Source organism: Balaenoptera ricei, chromosome 17, assembly GCF_028023285.1.
Source record: "Balaenoptera ricei isolate mBalRic1 chromosome 17, mBalRic1.hap2, whole genome shotgun sequence".
NCBI classification, from domain to species: Eukaryota; Metazoa; Chordata; class Mammalia; order Artiodactyla; family Balaenopteridae; genus Balaenoptera; species Balaenoptera ricei.
The window spans coordinates 8,932,963-8,958,113 of NC_082655.1; the positions used below are offsets into that span (position 1 = coordinate 8,932,963).

The 25,151-nt window shown below is 38.9% G+C and overlaps 1 protein-coding gene across 2 annotated transcripts in view; it reads left to right on the forward strand.

Annotated features, from left to right (window-relative positions):
• Positions 1–25,151, forward strand: part of DNAAF11 (dynein axonemal assembly factor 11) — a 74,193-nt gene that overhangs the window by 27,432 nt on the left and 21,610 nt on the right. For both annotated transcript variants that reach the window (XM_059901250.1, XM_059901251.1), the window contains exons 5-10: positions 2,696–2,922; positions 7,753–7,944; positions 9,451–9,528; positions 12,573–12,638; positions 15,957–16,026; positions 16,775–16,870. In XM_059901250.1, the coding sequence (XP_059757233.1) occupies positions 2,696–2,922; positions 7,753–7,944; positions 9,451–9,528; positions 12,573–12,638; positions 15,957–16,026; positions 16,775–16,870 (729 nt within the window). The remainder of the gene's footprint in view (positions 1–2,695; positions 2,923–7,752; positions 7,945–9,450; positions 9,529–12,572; positions 12,639–15,956; positions 16,027–16,774; positions 16,871–25,151) is intronic.

A 25,151-nucleotide genomic window follows, 5' to 3' on the forward strand; every position in this document is an offset into this window, starting at 1 on the left:
GCAATTATTATCAAGAGACGTAGACACTCTGCCTCTGTGTTGCAAGAACTCTAAGTGAATAAAGATCAAGGAATACTGCAATGCACAGCCTAAAACTTAATCTCTCAGTTCATCAGGACTTCTGAATTCAGCTGTGATTTTGGACTGAAGAAAACTTAGGCCAATTTTGAAAACTACCTAACAAAAGTCTTCAAAAACCTGAGATCCAATAAGAAGGCCCCGAGAACAGGTGCTGGCATACATGTGACACCATCTCAAATTTGTCATCAGTTCCCAGTATGAGGTCTTCTGCTTCCTGCCTGTATTGGTGACAAGGGGTTTATTGGTCATAATCTTTTAGAAACAGTAGGTCTAAATTATATCAATGTTTATTTAACCCAAGTATAAGGAAATATATATATATTATATATAATAATATATATGTATATATATATAAAGTTAATACTTAAATCCTTACATCCCAGATACAGGTAAGAGAATATATCACCTTCTTCACAATGTTCATCAAAATTCCAGTGAAAGAAATTATATTTATCCAGAATTTTCCAAATTGTTTAGATCTTTTTTTTTTTTTTTTGGCCGCTCTGTGCAGCATGTGGGATCTTAGTTCCTTGACCAGGGATCGAACCTGCGCCCCCTGCAGTGGAAGTTCAGAGTCTTAACCACAGTCCCAGAATTGCTTAGATCTTAACCCTAGCTTAAAGTAGGTTAATTACCAAAAAAAAAAAAAAAAAAAAGCTAAGTACTTAGACCACAATTACTTATCACCTTAAATAATAGGTTTTATTGAATTGGATTTTATCATTATGGCCTCACCTTTCACTGAAGGATGTTAGAAGAGACAGCTTTGTGAAGACTGTTATGTATGGACATGTTGCTACAGAAACAATGCGTGACATCTCTCAAGATCTCCACTAAGAAACTCTACTTTAGAAATGTGTTTTAGAACTAAGTATTAGAGAGAAGCTAGAAACGAGTATATTTTCTCAGTAAAGAAAGCAAAAATCGCTTCATCGATGATGTTTTTCTGTGTTGCTTTGGCTGCCAGCAAGCTCAGAGCCAATTCTGCCGCCCATCTACAGCGGCCATATGAGTTCTTATGACCAAAACCTACTTTAAATTATGTCTTTTCCAAATAGCGACATTATAATTTTGATTTTTAATTAACTGCTCCTGATAATTTTTATTTTTTTATTATTTTTTAATTTATTTATTTTATTATTTTATTTTATTTATTTTTTTGGCTGCGTTGGGTCTTTGTTGCTGCACGCAGGCTTTTCTCTAGCTGCGGCGAGTGGAGGCTACTCTTCGTTGCGGTGTGCAGGCTTCTCATTGCAGTGGCTTCTCTTGTTGCGGGGCACGGGCTCTAGGTGCATGGGCTTCAGTAGTTGTGGCGCGTGGGCTTCAGTAGTTGTGGCTCGTGGGCTCTAGAGCGCAGGCTCAGTAGTTGTGGCACACGGGCTTAGTTGCTCTGCGGCATGTGGGATCTTCCCAGACCAGGGCTTGAACCCGTGTCCCCTGCATTGGCAGGTGGATTCTTAACCACTGCACCACCAGGGAAGCCCATAACTGCTCCTGATAATTTTTTAAAATTCATATTTAACTCCATCTTTGTGTGTTTTGTATTTGTTTGTGTTAGTTTCCTTTTGCTGTGGTAATGAATGACCACAAACTCAGTGGTTTAAAACAACACAAATATAAACTCTTTGTTTTGGAGGTCAGAATCTAAGATTGTGGTGTTGGCAAGACTCTGTTCCTTTTGTAGGCTTCAGAAGAAATTTTGTTTCCCTGCATTTCTCAGCTTCTAGAGGGTGCCTGCATTTTTGAGTCTCTGCCCCTTCCTCCATCTTTAAGGCCAGCCGTGTAGCATCTGCAGACCTCTCCCTAACTCTGACCCTGACACATCTGCTGCCTTCTTTCCTTTATAAAGACCCCTGTGATTACATCCGGCCCACCCAGATAATCCAGGATAATCTCCCCATTTTAACATCCTTAACTTAATCGCACCTGCAAAGTCATTTTTACCATGGAAGGTAACACTCACAGGGATTAGAAAGTGGACATTCTTGGGGGACCATTATTCTGCCTACCACACTTTTCTAAATACCTCACCTCTCTTTGTAGAAAAAGCCTCAGTAAATAAGTAGGCATCTCTAAATTGGTAGCTTTGAACCTTCAGATTTTGGGTTGGTGTTTTTAATATTTCAATTTGGAACAACCCCTATAGAGGTACCAGGTGAAAACAGTGACCATCAGAATTAATAATACACTCTGCATGTCTTGTCAAGGGTAGAACACGGGCTCACTTGCAATAGAGCTCAATTTTGTGTGATGTACAAGGCCCTTTTTGGCAGAGAGCATTTGGGACTTGACTTGAGGCACTGAAATTCTTTACATAGTGAGCAGTTATAAAATTACTATATTTTGGGAGCTTGTTATTAATAATCGGTTTCAGCAGGAGACCTACTTATTATTATTACCAGTAAAGATACTTTGTAAACTGTGTTAATTGTATGAAGTAAACATTGATTTAGATCAAAGTTTCTGACGTTTCCCATTAATTACTTTGCTTTTAATTCCATATCACTAAGGTGCATAATTTATTATTTCTCATCTTGCAAGCAAAGTCCACTTGGGGCTGATTCCAGTTGCGACTTTTGAATAAATGCACTGTGTTGGCTGTTTTTTATTCCAGTGGTTGGATGGTAAAGAAATTGAGCGTTCAGAAAGGATTCAGGCATTACAGGACTTTCCAGTAGTTGAACAACAAATCAGAGAGCAGGAGAAAGCTTACTGCCTCAAACGAGCCAAGGACAAGGAAGAGACTCAGAGGAAACTGCAGGAGGAGGAAAACGAAGGCGAGAAGGAGGGAAGGCACACAGGCTTTGATGGACGTTGGTACACAGACATCGGTGCTGCTCTGTATGTAACTTTTTTTTTTTTCTTTTTAAAAATTGTCAGTGTCCTCCTGTTTTATTTACCTCTTACTTGTACAGTCTGAGTAAAAACAACAAGGCAAAACCAAAAAGCAGAAATAAAAACCTTTCATTTCCTATTGTGAAGGGCTGTATGTTACCACAATGCAGGAAAGAACATTGAATAACCACTAAATACTACTCTGCATGTCACTTAATAGAGTGTACTTTCTAGTTAACTTGTGTTAAAAGCAAAACTTTTGTTAAAAAGTTCTCTTCCCAATGTGTTCACAGTTTCACTTATATTCCAGACAACTGATTTGAAGAATAAATTATGATGTGAATTTTGGGTGAAGACGATGTATGATCATCCCATTGTTTGTGACAATTCTGTGAGGCTTTCCTCCCTTAAAGCCTTTTCAAACTAGCAACTTTAATTTGCATCTAAAATTATCTTCAGACAAATCTCTCTAAAAGATGCACAGGAAGGATAAATTAACAGGTGTACTTTGATTTATAAAGTAGGAATATTTTAGAAAAGTTAAATGCAAATCACATTATTATAAATTGAGTAATTTTGATTATATCATAAGATGTTCTGTTTTGTGAATTATGTAATGAATACATTTTTAATGCGATTAATAAGCCCCTAATTGGTCATTTTTACAAGCATGAATTTTTCATGCTTGCTTATTTTAAGGGAATTGCACCTATAGTCAGTTGATTTGATTCCATACAACGAAAGCTTTAAATATTTTGTAACAGAATCTCTTAAGCTTGAGAAAATAATAATTATAAAATATTTCAGATGTACATAAATGTTAAAAAAAATAAATAGGCAGCTTAATAATAAATGTCAATAGTTTGCATGTTTGCTTTGGATCTTATTTTATTTTATTTCATTTCATTTCACTTCACTGCACTTCATTATTATTTTTTTTCAGGCATGCCACACAGCACGCAAAATCTTAGTTCCCTGACCAGGTTTCAGAGCTACACCCCCTGCAGCAGAAGCGCAAAGTCTTAACCACTGGACTGCCAGGGATGTCCCTGGATCTTTTATTTTTAAATGAGAAATAAAATATCAATAGAGGAGAAGCTCCTTAAGTATTTCTCCCCCATCCCACTCCTCCTTTCATCCTCCATGGTGTCCACCATCCTAAAGTTAGTCTGTGTTTGGTATAATGTTGATCCCATCCATATTGTAATGTATTTACTACATAAGTATGCCTCCTTAAACAAGAGTAGTTTCATGTTGTTGTTTTTTTCAGCATGAATATCTTTCTACAGCTTTGCTTTTCATTCAGTATTATGTTTTTGAGACTTATGCATATGAAGACACGTAGAACTAGTTCATTCATTCTAACTGTGGAATAAAATTCCATCGAATGAATAAATCACAGTTTATCCCAGAGGTGATATTCAAAATATTTAGCAGCAGTTCTTTATTCCTGACCAATCAGAATATGCACCAGCTCCAACAATCTGTGGTTTCCCCTTTCTTGTTTTTTTCAGACAATGGTGCACACATCTCCTTGTGCAAGTATGGAAGTTTCTGTAGCGTATTCAGCAATTGCTACATATTAATTATAAACATCTTTTCGACTTTATATGCATTGCCCAATTGTTTTTTAAAGTGTACTAATTTTAACTCATATATCAGCAGTATAGGAGAGTTCCTAATCTTTGCCAGTAGTAGATAATGTGATCTCTTGAAACATTGGCTAATCAAGTTGGTTGTTAAATAGCATCTAATGTTTAATTTGAATTTCTAGAATTACGAGTGAGTTTCTGTATCTTAAATGTCTTCTTATATGTTTATTGGCTATTCAGATTTCTTCTATTCAAGACCTCTGCCTATTTTAAATAAGTTGTACTCTTTTTTCTTATTAATTTATAGTTCTTTTATATTCTAGATGCAAATTCTTTAGTCCTTATGAGCTTTGCAAGTATATTCTCTCTGTCGGTGACTTGTGTTTAATTTTGATAAGTGCTTGTTTTACAGAATTTAGAAGTATTAATGTAGTTAAACTTATGTTTATACTTTCTGATCTTGTTTATGAAATTTTTCAATACCCCAGTGTCATATCTGTCTATCTGGAATAACTTGACAACAGTGTGAGGTAGGGTGCTAATCACTTCCCACACAGGTTTGTTTGTTTGTGCCCCATTGATTAAAGTGCTATTCTTCTCCCCTATTATATACCCTCTTCTCGTGATTCATGGGCCCATTTCTGGGCTCTCTGGACTCCTCCATGGGAGTACCTCCACATGGTTTCAATTTCTATAAATCTTGATCTTTGATAGGAGATATTTTTGTGTTTCAAAATTATCTTGGCTCTTCTTTACTCTTTTTTACTCTTCTGTGAGAATTTTAGAATCTGCCATTCAAATTCCCCCCAGATCCCTAGTGTAATTTTGATTGAAATTGCATTTAGTTTACACATTAATAAGGGGAAAGTTGACATCTTCAGGACATTGATTCTTTCCTTGCTGAACTTTGTAATAGCTCTATTTATTTAGACCTTCTTCTGAGTCCTTCAATAAGTTTTTATAATTTTTCTCTATAAAGGTTTTATACCATTTCTTATTAGATTTATTTCTAAGTATCTTGTAGAATGGGATTTTAAAAATAGGCTTTTAATTGGGTCTTTCTGATGTATATAGAGACAAATGGTTTCTGTGTACTGATACTGTATTATGCAATCTTGCTGAACTTTTTAAAAAGATGCAACAGTTAGTCTGTAGATTATCCTGTGTTTTCTATGTAGAAAAACCCATTTTTTTAATAAACAGCAACTTAAAATTTTTTTCCAATCCTTCTACCTCTGCTTTTTATTTTTTATGGTGCCTGCTGAGCCTCCAGTACGGGGTAGAATAATAGCAGTAAGAATGGGTATCTGTTATCTTGTTCCTGACTTTGAAAAGAATGTTTCCAATTCCTCATCATTAAGTATAATGATTCCTGTGAGGCTTTGGTAGAATTAAGTTAGTTTTCTTTTATTCCAAGTTGATGAACAGCTTTTATCATCATGGATACTGGATTTTTATTGAATGCTTTTTCTGCATCTATTGAGAAAATCATGTTTTTCTGTTGTTGTGTTGAATTAACATTAATAGATTTTTCAATATTAAACCATCCTTGAATTTCTAGAACAAACTCACTTTGTCCATATTTTTTTTTTCAATTTCTTATTGAAGTATAGCTGATTTACAATGTTGTGTTAGTTTTAGGTGTACAGCCAAGTGATTCAGTTATATATATATTCTTTTTCAGATTCTTTTCCATTATAGCTTATTACAAGATGTTGAATATAGTTCCCTGTGCTACATAGTAGATCCTTGTTGTTTATCTATTTTATATATAGTAGTGTATATCTGTCTCACAAACTCTTAATTTATCCTTCCCCCCACCTTTCCCCTTTGGTAACCATAAGTTTGTTTTCTATGTCTGTGAGTTTGTTTCTGTTTGCCAAACAAAATTTTTTTAATGAGAATGAAACCAGTTATTTCAGTGACCGTTAGCTAAAATATTGTAGAATATTACAGACTCCCTTAATAGATTGTTTTTTTTTTCCAGTACCGTAAAGAACCATAACTATGTGGCAAAGCATTTATTTTCAGTAATTTGCTCTATTTTGCTTATTGAACTGTCTAGTTGCATTTTATAATATGTAAGGTATCTAAGCAGATTTTACTGTGTTCCGTTTATACTACTTAAATTTCATATTCTGGTAATTTTTGTCCCTTCTTTCAAAAAACATCTTATTTGAAGGTCAACGAAATGAGCATTTTGTGTCATCTCATTTCAGTTAACAACAATAACAAAATCTAACATTTAATGAGAACTTACTATTTGCCATACTTGGAACTAAAGGCTTCCTGTAGATTTTTTCATTTAATGTCATTTTGTAACAGAGCATGTTCTAGGGAGAGGTGAGGGGAGAGAGCCTATCCTAATTGTGTACTGTTTGAATGATGTCCTTTTCTCTCTGCTAGAATAGAGTCTCCTGTAAGTAGTGTTGCTGTCTGTCTTGACTAGGGCTGTCTCTCTGGTGCCTGGCACACAGAAAGACACTCAATAAATATTACTTGAATCCATGTTGAATGAATGTTGAATATCATATAATACTTATTTGATGCCATATAGAGACATCATGTAATTCTCTGACAGTCCGCAAAACATGAATAAAAAAGAGGGCAGAGCACCGTTGCCATATAAAGCTACAAAATCCAAAGTTATCCATGAAAAATGGAGTAGTTAGAGGCCGTACCATGGGCAATCTCATATATCCCACTGGAGAATTTTAGAGGTAGAGAATCATTAAAGAGCCTGGAAATAATATGATTAAATTTTTTAGAAAGATTCCTCTGGGAGCAGGGTGGAGGATGGAATTGAAGGGTGTAAGACTGGAGGTGGGGTGATTGCTAAGGCCCAGTGGTCCCTGAGTTTGTTTGATCATCAGAACCTCCTGCAAAATATTGTAAAGCAAGGGTCCTGGACCCCACTTCAAATCAACTGGAGAGACTCTGGTGGGAGCCCAGGAATCTGTACTGTGTACAAAGCTCCCCAGGTGACTCACATCAGCCAGGTCTATGAACCCTTGAACCTGATTACTGCAATATTCCTGGTGATAGATGAGGTGGGCCTGCCCCAATGCTGTGGCACTAATTTCCTCCAACTTGGCTCAGATAGGCTCTCTTTCAGACACATTTTGTCATTCAAAGGTAAGAAGATAACACACACACAAAACATAGATATTTAAGGGGCAGCATTCAGGATGAAACTCAGACATCCATTATTATTCGTTTTAACGTGCCCTGTGTTCTTTTCTAGCCCATCTTCTGAAGAGAGCAAAGACGACGTCCAGGCACCAGAAATACAAGAAGGGGAATGTAAGAAAAAGAAATTAGACAACGGTGAAGACGACCTGGAATTCTGGAATAAGCCCTCTTTGTATACTCCTGAATCTAGATTGGAAACTCTGAGACATATGGAAAAACAACGGAAAGACCAAGAAAAATTAAGGTATTCCATTTTATCCTATCATTGAGATTGACGGAGTATATTTTCATGATTGTACCTTGTTTCACCCATTATCTGTGTTAAATCTGTGTTAGCTATCACACACAGACTTTGCTTTTTCTAATTTCAGCCTTTTGTTGAAGTGTCATCTACTAACCCTTCTTTAGAATGTCATGAATCGTGGCATTTTATTTAGGTAGGGCTTTGTTTCTATGTCCTTAGCTTTTTAACAACTTCAAATGTGTCAAATAAGAGCATGGCCTGGTTTACAGATACTAGTTATCCAAGTCATTCTTGAGTTCAGTGTGCTATAGTCTACACGATCTAATGGGTTCCTGAGCTATTTTCCTCTTCTGAATGCCCTCTAATTGTCCTGTGTCATGGAGAATAATGTAGTTCATGGAAACATGAACTTATTAATTGGACCTGAGAACCCAGTTTAAGATCCAGAAAAATGTGAATAAATTTACATTATAAAATAAAGTTAAATGCCGTACAATCTGTATTAAAAGAACAGCAGAAATCCAAGACAAAGAATTGCCTGCAGTTCTGTCATTTAAACGGATTTGTCCATCTGATCTTCTAGAGCTTGTCCATATATGCCTTTTTAAAGTTTTTATGTATTTTCAGTAAGTGTTTAAATAAACAGAATTTATGTTCCACATTTTCGTTCTTGTTATTCCATGAATCTTTCCTCTTTGCTCCATGTATTTCCCTCTTATCGCTACCCCTTCATGGTAACAAGAGTTAGCAGGCTTGGGTCCATCCTACCAGAACTTCCTCCACCTGCTACAATCATATAAATGATTTCTGCAAACGTAGGATTGAGGGTCTTTTCTTAAAAACAAAAGTGGACTTATATTTTATGTATTTGTTCTCACTAAATCATCATCAACACTTTTCTATAACTTTCTAGATGAGTAGGTAAAGAGTGAACACATTTTTCAATAGCTGCAAAATATTTCATAGCATGAATGTACCACAGTCAATCCAATCATTCCTCCATTGATGGACATTCTTGATGGTTCCAAGGTTTTGCCACTGCAGATGATGCTGTGATAGACATCCTTTTATGTAGATCCTATGTACTGGTATTTTTATTTCTATAAAATAGATTCTATTTGGCATTTTAAAAACTGTAATTTTCACTAAAGTAGAAGATGTATACACAAATGGAGAATTAACAGTTAGCTGAGTAAATCATGCATAAAATAGACTCATTTAAATATTCATGGCTATTTCATGAAAAGGAGTTTTCTCCCCCATTCGAATTATCTGGCAAATTGTCTTGGTCACATTTTTGCTTTACAGATATAGATATAATCACACAGAAATTTGGCTCGATTGTCAGTTCCCAGCAATGGACTTCATCACAGTGAATTGCTGATGTATTCACAAATACCTGATTAATTTTTCTTAAACTGTTTCACACATTAATTGCTTTCATATTATCTTTGTTTATTTTTTTCTCTCTCCCGCCCCATGTTCCCACCTACCCCTAATATTAAGTGAAAAAAAGAAGAAAGTGAAACCACCCAGGGTGCTGATCTCTGAGAATGGAAGAGCCCTGAATGTAAATGAGCCCAAGTAAGTGAGGCCGAGTGGAGACTTGAAGAAGTAGAATGTGTGGTGTTGGTCATACGATGGTTTCAATGATACGTTTGCTCTGCAGAGAATATATCTGACCACTCTTAACAAACTTGATGAGCCTAATAAGAATGTCATTTTGTGTGTATTTGAAAGCAGAACATCATTATGCTTTCAAGTGTGTAATGTTATATTTCGTTTTCTTGGCATCCAAAACATGACCTTGACATATGGAAATCTTAGTTATTTCTGTGTCTCCTGAAACTTTGAACCATGTACAGTTTTATGCCTGAAAATTCCAAGTGCATCATTGTTGTGTTTCTTAATTTTTAAAACTGCCATGAGCAAGCTGGCTGAGGATACTGATAAATCTCCTATACACCTACTTTATAGCCTGGAACACATCTGCAAAGCATTTGAGAGCTAAGGAAAGAAATTGATATAAATACCTCAGTGGAGTTGATGAGAGAGGAAAAATATTCCAACTGGAAATCCTCACGTATAGTAGTATCTAGCTGTTTTAACATTTAAAACTAGAAAGCAGGCAGAAAAGGCCTTTTGTAGTCAAAATACAGATCAAAACGCCTACGAACTCAAGCTTGCTGGCTTCGTTACTCAAAACCTGTTTACTTTGATCATTTCGTTTGCTGTGCTGTTACCACAATAGAAGAGGCGCTGTCCTGAATCACTCCTAGGCGTCATTCACGCCACCTTCACAGCAGTCTTGTGTGATAGGCAGTATTTCTTCTTCACAGGTCAAAAACTTGAACTGAGGGGTGAATGACTTGCCCAAGGCCACGTAGGTAATAGGTGGTGTGTCTGACTTGCCCCTGCTAGCCCATTTCTAGTGGTTTCCATGATCAAGTTCATAATCTCACCCCCACCTCACCCCAACACACACACACACACACACACACACACACACACACACACCCCTTCTTTATCCAGAAGTCATGAATGCAGCACAACACATGATGCTAATCCCTGGGGATACAGAAGTGAATATGACAGATTTCTGCCTTCAAGGAACTTAAAAATCTAGTCGGGAGACTGTCTCTCTTCAGGCTACAGCAGGGCTGGAGGGAGACCCTCTGGGCTCTGCGTGCCCCTAGTGAGACCACAGAAGCTTCTGCAGTCCCATCGTTTCTATATTCCATGTTCACATCATTTCTATATTCAGTCACATCTTTTCAAATCTCAGCTATCTACTTAACCTAACAGATTTGCCCAGATTGATCATACTTACCTTCTCGAAACAGGTTCTTCCCTTTGCTTCTGATTCTTTGACCCTACTACCATTTCATCTTCTTCTGCTTTGCTGGAACCTTTCCGTCTTGTCTCCTAAGTGCTCTGGGGCAAACTCCTCAACTATCTTCTCTTTCCACATTCACTCTTTCGAGATCTCACCAAATCCCATGATTTCAACACTATCCCTCCATTACTTACAACCAGACCCAACCTCTTCCCTGAGCTCAAGACTTGTATATGCAGCTAGCTATGTGCTCTCCTATGTGGATATAAACTATGTGTCGTAGGCTTACCATGGCTAAAGCAGACATCCTCACTTCCATCCCCACAACCACTTACCGTCAGGTCCTGCTCGTCCCTCAGTGTCCTCCAGCTCAGGAGTGAGCGCCCACTGGGTATCAAGACCGAAACCTCGGATTCATCCTCAGTTCTTCTCTCCCTCGTGTTATCAGTGAGCTCTTCCTTCAGAATTACCAGAATCCCGCCCCTTCTCATTCACTCCATTGCCACCACCTTAGAGGAAGTCAGCCTCCTCTGGCCTGGACAGTTGCAATAGCCTGTTAAGTGGCAAACACCCCCTCTCTTAAGGAAAATTCCTGGAAAGCACCAAACCACATTTTCCTTGCAGAATTAAATCACATGATCTCATCTAGCTGCCAGAGAGGCTGGGGAATGTGGTCTTTACCCTGCAGAGCCGTACCGTATTCCTCACTAAAATCAGGGACCCTGTTACTATCGATAAAGGGGGAGCAGACAGTGGGCAATATCAGTGTCTGCCATAGAAAACCTCCCTGAAATTACCTTTCAAGAGATATATGAAGGGAGAGTTTAAGTTGGTGGCTGGAAAATGGGGGAATAAGCAATCAAGGCAGAGGGGAAAGCACATAGAAAAGCCCCAGAGATGAGATCAAGAATACATGGGTCATTTGAGCACATGAAGAGGTCCCGCCCGGCAGGAGTGTTGAAAGCAGTGAGAGTGACCGCCACAAGCAGACATCCCGCTGGCAGCCAAACCTAGGGCTAGTGTTACATTTCTCCAAACAATTTAGCCTACATTCTTTAATATTGTTGGGGTATTGCACTTTGCAGAATAATACGATAAGTGAAATATTCAAAATAAAATTGACCAAGTAATTCTGAACAGTACATCGACAGTATGGAAGTTATACCTAGGACTCAATCTCAGGGTACAGGTGAAAGACTTAGAGATTTGAAATCCTGCCTCCAAGGCTCACATGGCCTCTTTCCCAGCTACGTCAGCCTCTCTGAGCCTGTTTCTTCTTCTATAAAATGGAAGTGATAGATCATGGGCAGCATCTCAGCATTTCCGGGGGCTAGGGAAAGGTCACCAATGAAAGGAGAAGAAAAAAGACAAGACTGCTTAAAACTTAAGGAATGGAATGCTGGATAAGGGCAAGCAAACGCAACATGTAATTCCCCATCAATAATTCCGTGTTTTAGTTTGCTTCTAGCAAACCCGAATGAAATGGGAAAGAAAACTTTAACCACCAGGTGTCTCTGTCTCTGCACCGCTGCTAATTTTTTTTTTTTTTTTATGTAGTTCAGGATTCTCATATTGAAACAATGTAAACAGGAATAATTTATGAATATGCTGTAGGTTTCTGTTGAAATTTTTAAACTAACAGATTTTATTGACCAGCTACCAAAATAAGTTTGTCGTTGAAGATTATGACATAGTTTTTATCAAATTTTCTTTTGATACTGGGATGGGGTTATCTATAAAGTATCGCTAAATACATCCTCTTTTTTTCCCCTCCAAATGGATTATTCCTTAGGCTTGACTTCTCTTTGAGAGATGATGAAAAGCGTAACCAGATTGTCCTGGACCTGGCTGTGTATAGGTAAAGACATTTTATTATGCGTTCATTTCATGGCATTTCTTGCTATTTTCATTCTCAGTCACAGCCCTTGCGTTCTTAAACATAAACAGCTGCCTCTTTATCACCGGCTGCCACCTCTTCCCAGACCACGTCCTACATCCTGACTGGTTTCACCCCCGCACTCCCTGCTTGCTTACTCCTCATAACCGCATCCTGACAGCTGCTCTCCCCCAACCCACAACTGTCCACAGCTGTGACATTCACACCATCAGCCTGTGTCACCTTCCACGCTTCCTTGTTGAAGTCATTTAAAGACACCCAGGCCATCTGCCTCCCTCCTTGAAGATTCCAGGTCCTGGCTCACTTCCTGTATCCAGCTGATGATTTCAGGATCCACGTTCAGGACCCTTCTGCTTCTCCAGCCCTTTCAGACCCACTGATGCCCCAGTACTTTTGTCCTTGTACCTCCCTCTGCCTGTATCACTCTCACCCTAGGTGTCCTCGTGCCCTTCAGGCCTCCGTTCAGATGTCACTTTATTATAGAGGCCTCTCTGCCTCACCATCCAGTATAGATCAGTACCACCCCTGCCTCAGCACGTCCTTCCACCTCTCCCTGCTTTTTTATTTCTACCTGGCAAACTCTCAATTTACCTGTATTTTGAAAAATGTGTAGTTGAGGCAGAAACTTTGTTTTGTTTGTTCCTACCTCTTTATGTCTCTAACGCTTAAAACAGTGTCTGACACCCGTTAGGAGCTCAATAAGTACAGGAGTAAATGGATGAATGAATGAATGATTACTGATGATGGAATCAATGAACATTTACATTCATGAGTTGTAATAAAGGCATTTCTATTTTTGAGGGATTTTATTACATGCTCTATCTCATTTAATTTCTCAGTAACCCAGTGGCGTGGGAGAGATTGTTATCCTGGAATTACCCAAGGGGGGTGAGTCTTGTGAAAGTAAACATGGTCATTGGAGAAGCCAGAATGTGAACCCTCAGTCTTAGGTCCAACTTTGTTTCTTTAATTGTGATAAAATACACATAACTTAAAATTCACCATTTCAACCCTTTCAATTGTACAACTCAGTGGCCTTCAGTAAATTCACAATGTTGTAACACCATTACCATTATCTACTTCCAGGCAATTTTCTCACACATAAGGAAACCCCATACCCCTTAAGCAGTCACTCTTCATTTCCCCCCTTCCCCTGGCAACCACTCATCTGCTTTCAGTCTCCATAGGTTTGCCCATTCTGGATATTTCATACAAATGGAATCATATCTGGCCTTTGTGTCTGGCTTCTTTCACTTAGTATAAAGTCTTCAGGGTTCATCCATGTTGTAGCGTATTCGTGGCTGACTAATATTCCATTGAATGGAGAGACCACCTTTTTGTTCATCCGTTCACCCATTGACGGGCACTTGGGTTGTGTCCATCTTTGGCCGGTGTGAACGGGGGCCGGCTGTCGGTGCAGCTCTTCTCATCACACTCAGCTGCGTCTCCCACGCCTCCAACAGTCCTTCTGCCCTCTTGCTGCCAGGTCGCCTGCCTTTAAGAAGAGCTGCCTTCCATCCCAGCCCTCCTCCAGCTGACTGCATGTTCTCTGTTCCTCCAACTCCCTGAGCTTCCCTTTCTGCTGTTTTTCAGTTAAACATTCCCTTTTTTGTCCTTTCCATTTTTAGGCCTTATTCCTGGAGTTCAGTGAATGTGTACCTCTTTCTCCCTTTAGCTCGATTAGCTACTTAACATTAATCCTCAAATGAAAACTTTCCTCATTTCCCCATGCATGTACCTTTTCAAGGACTGGTGCTATTTCTCCTGTCTAAGTAGAAAAATCCTTCCCTTCCCATGATTCTGTCCAAACTATTACACTAAAATTCCTTGTTATCTTCATTGGCACATGGATGTATGCATGAAAGTTCATTCATTCATGTATGCTTCCTGCTTCTATTCCTGCAGTAGCTGTAGAATGCCTACTACGTGCCAGGTGCTGGGAGACTGTAACCGGCCTGTTCTAAATACAGTCCCTGCTCTCCTGGGTTTACGGCCCAGTGGGGATGGCAGACAATACATAGGCAGGCATCTAATAGGTAACTACAAAGGGAGAAGAGTGCCGTACAGGAAAAGGACAGAGTTCAGGGATGGAGAACAATGGTGTGTGTAGTCTGGCGGTTGGCGGTGTAGGGGATGGCTGGGGAAAAAGGGAAAGCCAGGGACGTGAGCACTGAAAACTGAAGGGTAAGATGTAGCGAGCTCTACAAAGGACTGGTAGAAGATTATTTTAGGCAGAGGGAAACAGCACATGCAAAACCCTTGTAGGTCGGGGCAGAGGAACTTTAGGTGGCCCTAAGCACAAAAAAGACTCTGTAATCCATAGTTAAAGTGGTAGATAATAAACATGAAGTTGTAGGAAAACTTGACTCTACTTTTTATTATTTTAATTTTTCATTAATTGTACCAATGCTTTATTACCACTAACTATGTACTAGGCATGGTGCGCGTGTCTTCTTAGCAATCTTAGGGGATAGGCACTATTTGTATCCTCATTTTACAGGTGAGGAGACAGAGGCTTAGAAAGATTAAGGAATGTGGTCCAGGGTAATATAGCAGGAAGGGGAAGGTGGAGTCAGTCCTCACAAGCCTGTGTGGCCAAAACCTGAGCCTGTCACCCCTGTATCGTCCTACCTGCCATAATGTTTGTGATTTTTGAATCATCACTGCATTTTCAAATATTTTAACATGCATAAAAATAATCATTTGGCCAAACTTCTTATTTTAACGAGTGATGTGGAATCTAAACCTTTCCTCTGCTCATGAAGTAAAGGAGAACAATTGCCCCCAATCCTGAGGTCACTGCCATAGAGGGAGAGGGCTGGGCTTGTTGGGCAGGATGTGCATTCGGAGCCAGTCTTCCAGGAGAGGTAGGATGGGGCAGCTGCAGAACAGCTGCAGGGAATCAAGAGCCCTAAGGACACAGGAGCTTAGTGGATTCAGCATTCCTGGCTATTCAAGTCAGCCTTAGGGGTTTAAAATAAAATATTCATGAAAGAGCATGGCAAGCCGTTTTCTGCAACCCTCTGGTGTTTCAGGCCGCAGATATTTTGGGGTAAGGGGCAATCAATGCCAAGTGTACTTGTGGGTCTAAAAATGAAATTGCTGATATATTGAATTTCCGGCGGTCTGGGCATTAATTTAAGATGAATATTCTAAGACCTGTTTAGCATGGAAATTGTAAACTTTCTTCACTTAAAATGGTCCCTTAAGTGGGACTTTGTATTTGCACTTCTTTAAATGGTTTTGAAGATTATAAGACTCGGTTGTTGAATTTTGAAGGTATATGGACACCTCTTTAATCGATGTTGATGTACAGCCAACTTACGTGCGAGTGATGGTCAAAGGCAAGGTAAGTGTAACCCTATAGGCTGTTCCCGTTTCAGAAGCTCAGCCTTGAATCAAACTAGCTTGCCTCAAAACAGATTTAAGTGATTTTAAAATAGAAAAAGAGAAACTCAGTCAGAGTGCTGTTTTTTTAGACACACGATTTTAAACGACGGGAGTGGCATGCAGTGGGAATGGTTGCTGACCATTATGTACCTTGATAAAATTTGTATTTTTAACCTGTGTCTGTTTTGTTAGTACTTTTTCTCAGAGCTGATAAGATAGTCATGTATGGGTAGCCTAGGCTTGAAATTATATTTAAATAATGTACCCATTTAAAATAATATACCCATTTAAATAATATACCCATTTAAAATTGTCAATGATTTCATTCACAGCAACTGTAACTTTATCACTTTTGAAATAGTATTTTTTGCTGATTCTGAGCATTCATATCAGTTCGCTTGAAGACTTTAAAATGGAAACATGTTGATGTTTTATGACAAGAAGTTTTATCTATAAATCCTTTATCAGCCATGTTCCCATAAATGGACCAGTCACGATTTGTGACTAACTGTTCCTCAGACAATTCATTAAAATTGGTAAAATAGTTCATGCATATCAAGCATTGCCCATATTTTACTTTTTTCCTAATAAGCCTAAGCAGATTTTTTAAATAAATGGTGAATCTTAAATTTGTACTGAAAACACCTCTTAAAGTAACCCCCTCGTGTAATATGCACTCACTCTCCACACTTCCTGTTTGCTTTCAGCCATTTCAGCTGGTCCTTCCTGCAGAAGTCAAACCTGACAGCAGCTCTGCTAGAAGAGCTCAGACAACAGGACATCTGGTGGTCTACATGCCCAAGGTAGGTAGCCTTATTTGGATCAAGCTCAAGTCTCAAGTTCCTAGAGGAACGTGGCCTACCAGGGCTCCTGATGACTTGTGATCAAGGTCTTTTTGGCTGAGAGAGCCAGAAAATCTACTTGGACCGGCTCAGGTAGGAGAACAAAGGCCTGTGAGAAGGGAGAGCTGGGACCAGGACGCTGTGACTGTGGTAACTCCTCCTACCTGCAGTTCTAGCCTCCCAGCCTTCCTACCTGGCAGACCAGAGAGTGGAGGAGGGGTGCATAAATCACAGGCGCCGTGAACATGCCCGGCACATGGTAATCAGTACTTGCCTTACCAATAACTTTGAAAGGAGATGTAGTAGGCCTTGGGTCTCTTAAAAAAGTGTGATTGAATTCCAAATATTGAGCTTACTAGATTCGTGACTTTGGGCAAGTTATTAACCTGGTTCTGGGCCTCTTTTTCCTAATATCGCTTTTAAGAAAGATAATACACATAAAATTCATAACATAGTGAGCACGCAATGAATATTGATGCCATCGTTGTCACTCTTTGTATTATTTTTATGATACGGACTAGATAGTATTTTAAACTAAAACTCTTTTTTGCCTTTTATTTGGGAGGAGAGCTGTTGTATATGTATTTTTTTCAGTTTTTTTTAATTGAAGTATAGTTGATTTACAATATTGCGCTAGTTTCAAGTATACAGCAAAGTGATTCGTTTTTTGTTTTTTGGGTTTTTTTTGCAGATTACATTCCAGTATAGGTTATTAAAAGATAACGAATATAATTCTCTGTGTTTTGTAGTAAATCCCTGCTGCTTATCTATTTTATGGATAGTAATTTTTATCTGTTAATCACATCCTCCTAATTTGTCCCTCCCCCTCCCTCTTATGCTTAGTAAGTCAGACAGAGAAAGACAATACTATAAGATATCACTTACATGTAGAATCTAAAAAATAATGCAAGTGAATCTGTATACAGCACGGGAACAGACTCAGACATGGAGAACAAAACTATATGTGTACTTTTGATATGGCTGACTTCTAATGGCTGGTAGGGTTCCCTCCACTGACTGTCAGGCTCTATAACTTTGATCTCAGAGCTGAATGTCTGAGACAGAAGCTGTTTAGAAGCCTGAACAGACTTAACATGGATAGATGACAACCCTGAAAGAACTTAAGGAAATAAAACTTTAAAAATATTCATCTGTCTATATGGAATATTCCGATTCCTCAATACAGGCTCTATGAATGAGTTAGGATGTTTTGTGCTGCAAGCTGCAGAAACCCCAAACAGAATTGGCTTTAACCATAAAGAAGTGTTTCAACTCTTGTAACAAGATATGGAAGGTTGGGAGGGCCCAGTCAGGGGAGGGTCATGCCCTTTCTGATATGTTAGCTCTGTACTCAGACCTGCTTCCTTCTTGACATGAGCACTAGCTGTAACTGGGGTGACTTGCTTTCTTGTTCTTACCTTGCACAAAAATGGAAAGACAGAGAATCAGAGAAAGACCAAAGAGAGGACCTCTCCCATCACCATGGAATAAAAGCTCCTCTGGACTGATCTGGCTAATTTAGCTGAAGAGGCTAAAAATTTTGATGAGCTTAACCCTGGACAATGAAACCAATCTCTGGCCAAAGAGATGGTAGTCCTTTCTTTGTTCCTATTATTTTATGTTTGGTTACTGTTATCTCATCCCATGAGCTACGGGTAGGGTCAGCTTTGCCCCAGTCACTCAGGTTTCAAAGGGGAAGAGTAGATAAACCAGTCAACGTGGGGTTCTCCTTGTGAGAAAGAAAAGGGACCTGGGGGACACAAAGATTATAAACTTGATTAACCAATAAGGTTTCTATAATGGTTTAATAATCCTTCATGTTCCCAAAGCCAGTTTTGTAACAGATTATGAGTAATCAGTTATGTATTTTTACTCTGAGGCAGTAAGACAGCAAATACAATTTGTTGTCAAGGAATAAAACAACAAACACAACTGTAAGAATCGCATTGTCCTTGTTGACTACAACAAATTAAGGAAATGCTTCTATGCCAGTTAGAATATCCTATAGGGAAATCTAAGCGATAACCCAATTACCTCAGTGTTTCAACAGAGACATTTGAATGCCACTGCGATTAGCATTCTTCTTTCTTTCTTTTTTTGAAATTTCCATTCTAACTGAAAAGCCAAAGATTAAGTGGTAACTGCTATTTTCCTAAAAGGAAATCAAGACGTATGATTTGTGTACCTTTTACAGGGTGCCAGGCAGTTGATCAGAAGACCTCTGCTATCTCTGCTTATGAATCTTTTAAATGAATACAACATTCTATTTCTGTTATCCTTTTTGTCTTTATATCTCTTTAAATCTTCATGTTAAATTCACATAAAAAGTATAAAAAATGGCTTATTAAAGCAAAGGCATTTTAGAAGTGTTTGGTTGAAGATGAGATAATTTACCTAGAAAGAATCAGAATGGTTCTTTTTTTTTTCTCAATAAGAAACTATGAGTAACATTTTTTCCTTTGAGGTATATACTTTTTAAGATTTTTAGACTACTGTCTAAAAGTAACATGGATGTGAAGCTATCTCTATCATTATTCCTTTTAATTATTAAATTATTAATTATTAATTTATTTACTTTTATCATTTCTTTTATATACCTCTGTCATTATTCCTCCTAAAAGGTAGCTATTTCTTGCCCTGAATTAGTTGTTCTTCACTCATGAGTTAGGTATTTATAAGGACTGTAAAGCTCAAAGAACAAAAGCTTTTTCTTAAAAATTAAATTTAAAAAGTCATCAAAAGTTAAAAAATAAAATTCTAACTTCACTTATGCTTACTATTAAAAATATGTGTTACTAAAAGTTAACATCTTCATAATTCCTATTGATTGAAACAATTGAAGTACCGAAGTTTCATCCACTGAGCCGTTTTGTGTGTCTAGGCTTCTACCTTACTGTGGAATTGTCCGTGTCTGACTTGTGTTATAACGACTGAGGCATCTTCTTGGACTTTTAAAGCATTTTGTAAAGATCAGGTAGACACTTAGGTATACTTTTGTTTCATTCACAGAACAGTGTGGTCAAAATATTAAGTGATAACTTAGTACTTCAGGAAATATCTAATATAGTCCTTAGTAGTTTATAGTACTTGGATACTCTAAATTAATGAAAAGAAGATCAAATTTGCTGTTTAGTTGTTCCTTCTTTGTGATAGCATTTGTAAAGAATACTTGTGAAAAGCTAATCTATTTGATGATGTCTGTGCTGTGATGATTATATTGTGTTTATCTGGGGAAATTCAGTGATTAACTTTGTATACATTTTTTCAAGGACACAATTTGTAATGGAGTCCACAAAATGCTCAAATATTTCTTATTAGACACTTCATTCAGTATTTTGTCATAGATGTCAAATGGATCTTTTTCCCTTCCCTACCCCTAAATGAAGCCGGATCTATACAGACTGGGTACCGATAAATAGGCAAGTTTCGTTAAGTCTGTTCCCTGTCACAGGGGTCATGGCTAGATATTCTGTTGCTGACCTGCTGGTGGGTTCTCCCAGCTCGGCTCCACATCCCAGGGACTTTCATCTCATGCTAGCTCTACAATACCAGATGCTTTCCAACATCTGCCACCAAGTCTGTAATCTGTGGGTTGATAGAATACACAGATATCACAATCCCTGCCATTCCCTACAGAATTCCTCTCTCCATCTGCCATCTTTATAACGTAACTCGTGGGTACCACATCTCCCAGAAGGCCATCTCCTCCACTATGATTTCAAGGGTTGATGTCTTGGCTAGAAGTGGCAGGTGGGGTAGTGGATGCAAAGGTACTCTGGCTTTCTCAGAAAGTGGCATTAGGGAATAGAAGGTCAACTGCCCAGGTAATAGAGGAGTAGGAAACATTCTGTGTTTCATGAGGCTTTTCTCAATCCTGCTCCACTTGTCAGTGGCATTTCTCTCTAGCTTCCGGCACTGTTGTATTCATTAGTCTTAGCTTTTGGGATCGGTGTAGAGTCTCAGTCTCCAGTGCCTTTTATTACATTAGATATATCCAGTCAAGAAACATGGACCTATGGGTGTCATCTGTCTACCAGAAATTCACTATTCTTCTTTGTTCAGCACAGCAGCCAAATGATCATTTTATAGTGTATGTAAATCAGACCAAGTCTTGTTTTCTAGTCATTCAGAGTTAAAAGCAAAATCCCCTGATAACCTCCACCTGCCATTATCTCTCTGACGTTATCTTCTACCACTTTACCCTCTAATCATTCCAGCCACCTTGGCCTCCTTACTATTTCACAAATATGACAGGCATCCTCCTACCCCAGGGCCTTTGCACATACTGTTCACTCTGCTGGAATGCCCTTCTCCCAGATATCCTCATGATTTGTTCTCTCCCTTCCTTCAGTTTTTCTTTTTTCTTAAGTGTTATTTTACCATGGGGTCTTTCCTGATCCCGCTATTTTAAAAGTTTCCCCTTCCCCATCCCAGTACTCTCTATCCCCTGTTTCTGCTGTATTTTTCTTCATAGAATATATCACCACTGGACAGTCCATGTATTTAATTGTTTATTTCTTTGTCTATCTCCCTCAACAAAAATTTAAGCTTCATGAAAGTAGGGACTTTTGTCTGTTCTTGTTACTACTGTGTCACTGGCACCTAGAACAGAGACTGGCAAAGAGTAGGTATTCAATAAATTTTTGTTGAACAAGTGAATGCATTCAATGCATCTTTAAAATACATTTTAATATTTAGAACACGAATCTCCCCTAATTACTCTCCTCCCTCCTCAACCATTTCCTCATTGTTTTTCCATGTGTATTATTCCAGGTTAACTTTCAAATAATTTTATCAAATTCTGCCTCCAGAAATGCCATTTGAATTTTTATTGCTATTACCCTTTAGAGAGAGTGAAAAGAGATGATTAAAGGAATGGGCTCTGGAGCCAGAGAACCTGGGTTAAATCCTGATACTTCTGCTCACCAGCTGTGTGACCTTGAGCAAATTATTAACCCCTCTGTGCTGTGCCTTAGACTCCTTGTCCATAAAATGATATGAATGATCATTCATACCGCAAAAGGTTGTTTTGAGGACTATATAAATTAATATGTAAAGCACCTAGATGAGCACTTGGGACATAATACACACTGCATTCATGTTACTGTTAATTAATATTATCCATTACTAATAATCAATATTGTCAAGTTAATCAATATGAATTCCTATTAGTAAATATTTTTATTATTGAGATTGCATTGAATTTATAGATTGTTGTGGGAATGAATTGATATATCTACATAATCGAATCTGCACTACAATAATGTATTTTCCATTTATTACTCATATTTTATGTCCCTCAGAAGTTTTGCTTTGCCGTTTTCTCTCTATAGATGCTACATATTTTCTAAAGTTTATTTATAGGTACTGTATGTATGATTTTAGTTCCTATTCTGAGTAGGATTATTCCCCATGGCATTTTCCAAGAGTTTACGCTTGGCCTTCGGTATATTTTCTGAAATGTGTGGTCAGACTAAGTGATATGTCCAAACACAGTCTTATCATCATCAGCCTGGAAGGGTCTGACACATGATCTCACCACAGTCCAACTTAACAAGATTTAACTGAAATGTTGCCTTCATGGAGAACCTTGCATCATCATTCAATTAAACTCCCATCTAGGTTCTCAACTGACAAGTTCCAGGAACACTCCAAGAATATGCTTCATGATTTCCTGTGGGTGTTCTTTCAGAATAATTAACTGAGATTAAAGAAGGTGCCATCTGAACTGAACAGCAAAATATATTTACAACTTCAGTTGGTGAACATCTTGCTTGATTCTGCTATATTGAGCACAGGAGACGAAGGTCACGTATTAAGGTCAATATCACACACCGTGATTCTAAAAAACACAGTCTCAGACTCCCTTTTCCCTTATTATTTGGACACGTGTTTCTCCGTACTTTCTCTCTACTCAAATATGCTTGCAATGTACCCAACATAAGCTCACTTTTATTCTCTGAATGTTAATTTCAAGAGGGTCTATAGTGAGGGCCTCCTGGTCATCTTGCTAGGTTTTCCTGTTCCATTCATACTTCTACTCTTTTAGAACATTATTTCTCATCCTCAGGTCATTCCTAAAACTTCCAGCACTGAAAAAATAGACCCAATTAAAAAAAAAAAAAAAGACTCAAGGAAAACCCACTTATCTTGACTGCTGACATAAACACCAAGTCTGAATAGGTCTTATCATTCTTTAAAAAGAAGAAGAAAAAATTTTTAATTTCAATTTTAAGTGAAAATTTTAATATAAATCTTTTAATTATACCTTTTAATGTTTTTAATTTTTTAATTTAAAATTTTTAATTTAATTTTCAATTTTTTTAAAAAACAGAAGAAGAAAAATGTAAATAGGCCCTACAGAAAAAAGTACTGTATCACAAGAAAAAGATAATATCATTCTGATAATCTAAAAAAGACCTACCTATCTTTGAAAATGATATTTGGGAGAGGACCGTCAAGATGGTGGAGGAGTAAGACATGAAGATCACCTTCCTCCCCACAAATACATCTACATGTGGAACAACTCCTACAGAACACCTACTGAACGCTGGCAGAAGACCTCAGACTTCCCAAAAGGCAAGAAACTCCCCACGTACCTGGGTAGGGCAAAAGAAAAAAGGAAAAACGGAGACAAAAGAATAGGGATGGGACCTGCACCTCTGGGAGGGAGCTGTGAAGGAGGAAAAGTTTCCACACATTAGGAAGCCCCTTCACTGGTGGAGACTGGGGGTGGCAGGGGGGGAAGCTTCAGAGCCACAGAGGAGAGCGCAGCCACAGGGGTGCAGAGGGCAAAGCGGAGAGATTCCCACACAGAGGATCGGTGCCGAGCAGCACTCACCAGCCCGAGAGGCTTGTCTGCTCACCCGCCAGGGCGGGCGGGGCTGGGAGCTGAGGCTCGGGCTTCGGAGGTCAGACCCCAGGGAGAGGACTGGGGTTGGTGGCGTGAACACAGCCTGAAGGGGGCTAGTGCACCACAGCCAGCTGGGAGGGAGTCCGGGAAAAAGTCTGGACCTGCCTAAGAGGCAAGAGACCATTGTTTTGGGGTGCGCGAGGAGAGGGGATTCAGAGCACTGCCTAAACGAGCTCCAGAGACAGACTCGAGCCGCAGCTATCAGCGCGGACCCCAGAGACGGGCATGAGATGCTGAGGCTGCTGCAGCCACCAGGAAGCCTGTGTGTGAGCGCAGGTCACTCTCCACACCGCCCCTCCCGGGAGCCTGTGCAGCCCGCCACTGCCAGGGTCCCGTGATCCAGGGACAACTTCCCCAGGAGAACGCACGGCACACCTCAAGCTGGTGCAACATCACGCTGGCCTCTGCCGCCGCAGGCGCGCCCCGCATCCGTACCTCTCCCTCCCCCTGGCCTGAGTGAGCCAGAGCCCCCGAATCAGCTGCTCCTTTAACCCCATCCTCTCTGGGTGAAAACAGACACCCTCAGGCGACCTACACGCAGAGGCAGGGCCAGATCCAAAGCTGAACCCCGGGAGATGTGCAAACAAAGAAGAGAAAGGGAAGTCTCTCCCAGCAGCCTCAGGAGCAGCGGCTTAAATCTCCACAATCAACTCCATGTACCCTGCATCTGTGCAATACCTGAACAGACAACGAACCATCCCAAAACTGAGGGAGTAGACTTTGGGAGCAACTGTAGACTTGGGGTTTTCTTTCTGCATCTAATTTGTTTCTAGTTTTATGTTTACCTTAGTTTAGTATTTAGAGCTTGTTATCATTGGTAGATTTGTTTATTGATTTGGTCGCTCTCTTCCTTTATTTTAATACATATACATATATATATCTTTCCTTTTTCTCTTTTTGTGAGTGTCTATGTTTATGCTTCTTTGTGTGATTTTGTCTGTATAGGTTTGCTTTTACCATTTGTCCTAGGGTTCTGTCTGTCCGTTTTATTTTTTTAAATAGTTTTTAGCACTTGTCATCATTGGTGGATTTGTTTACTGGTTTGGATGCTCTCTTCTTTTTTGTTTAACTACTTTTTAATTTTTTTATTTAAATAATTATTTTTTAATTTTAATTATTTTATTTTATTTTATTTTATTTTATTTTATTTATTTATTTATTCTTTTCTCCCTTTTCTTCTGAGCCATGTGGCTGACATGATCTTGGTGCTCCATCCAGGTGTCAGGCCCAAGCCTCTGAGGTGGGAGAGCTGAGTTCAGGACATTGGTCCAACAGAGACTTCCCAGCCCCTTGTAATACCAATCAGCGAGAGCTCTCCCAGAGATCTCC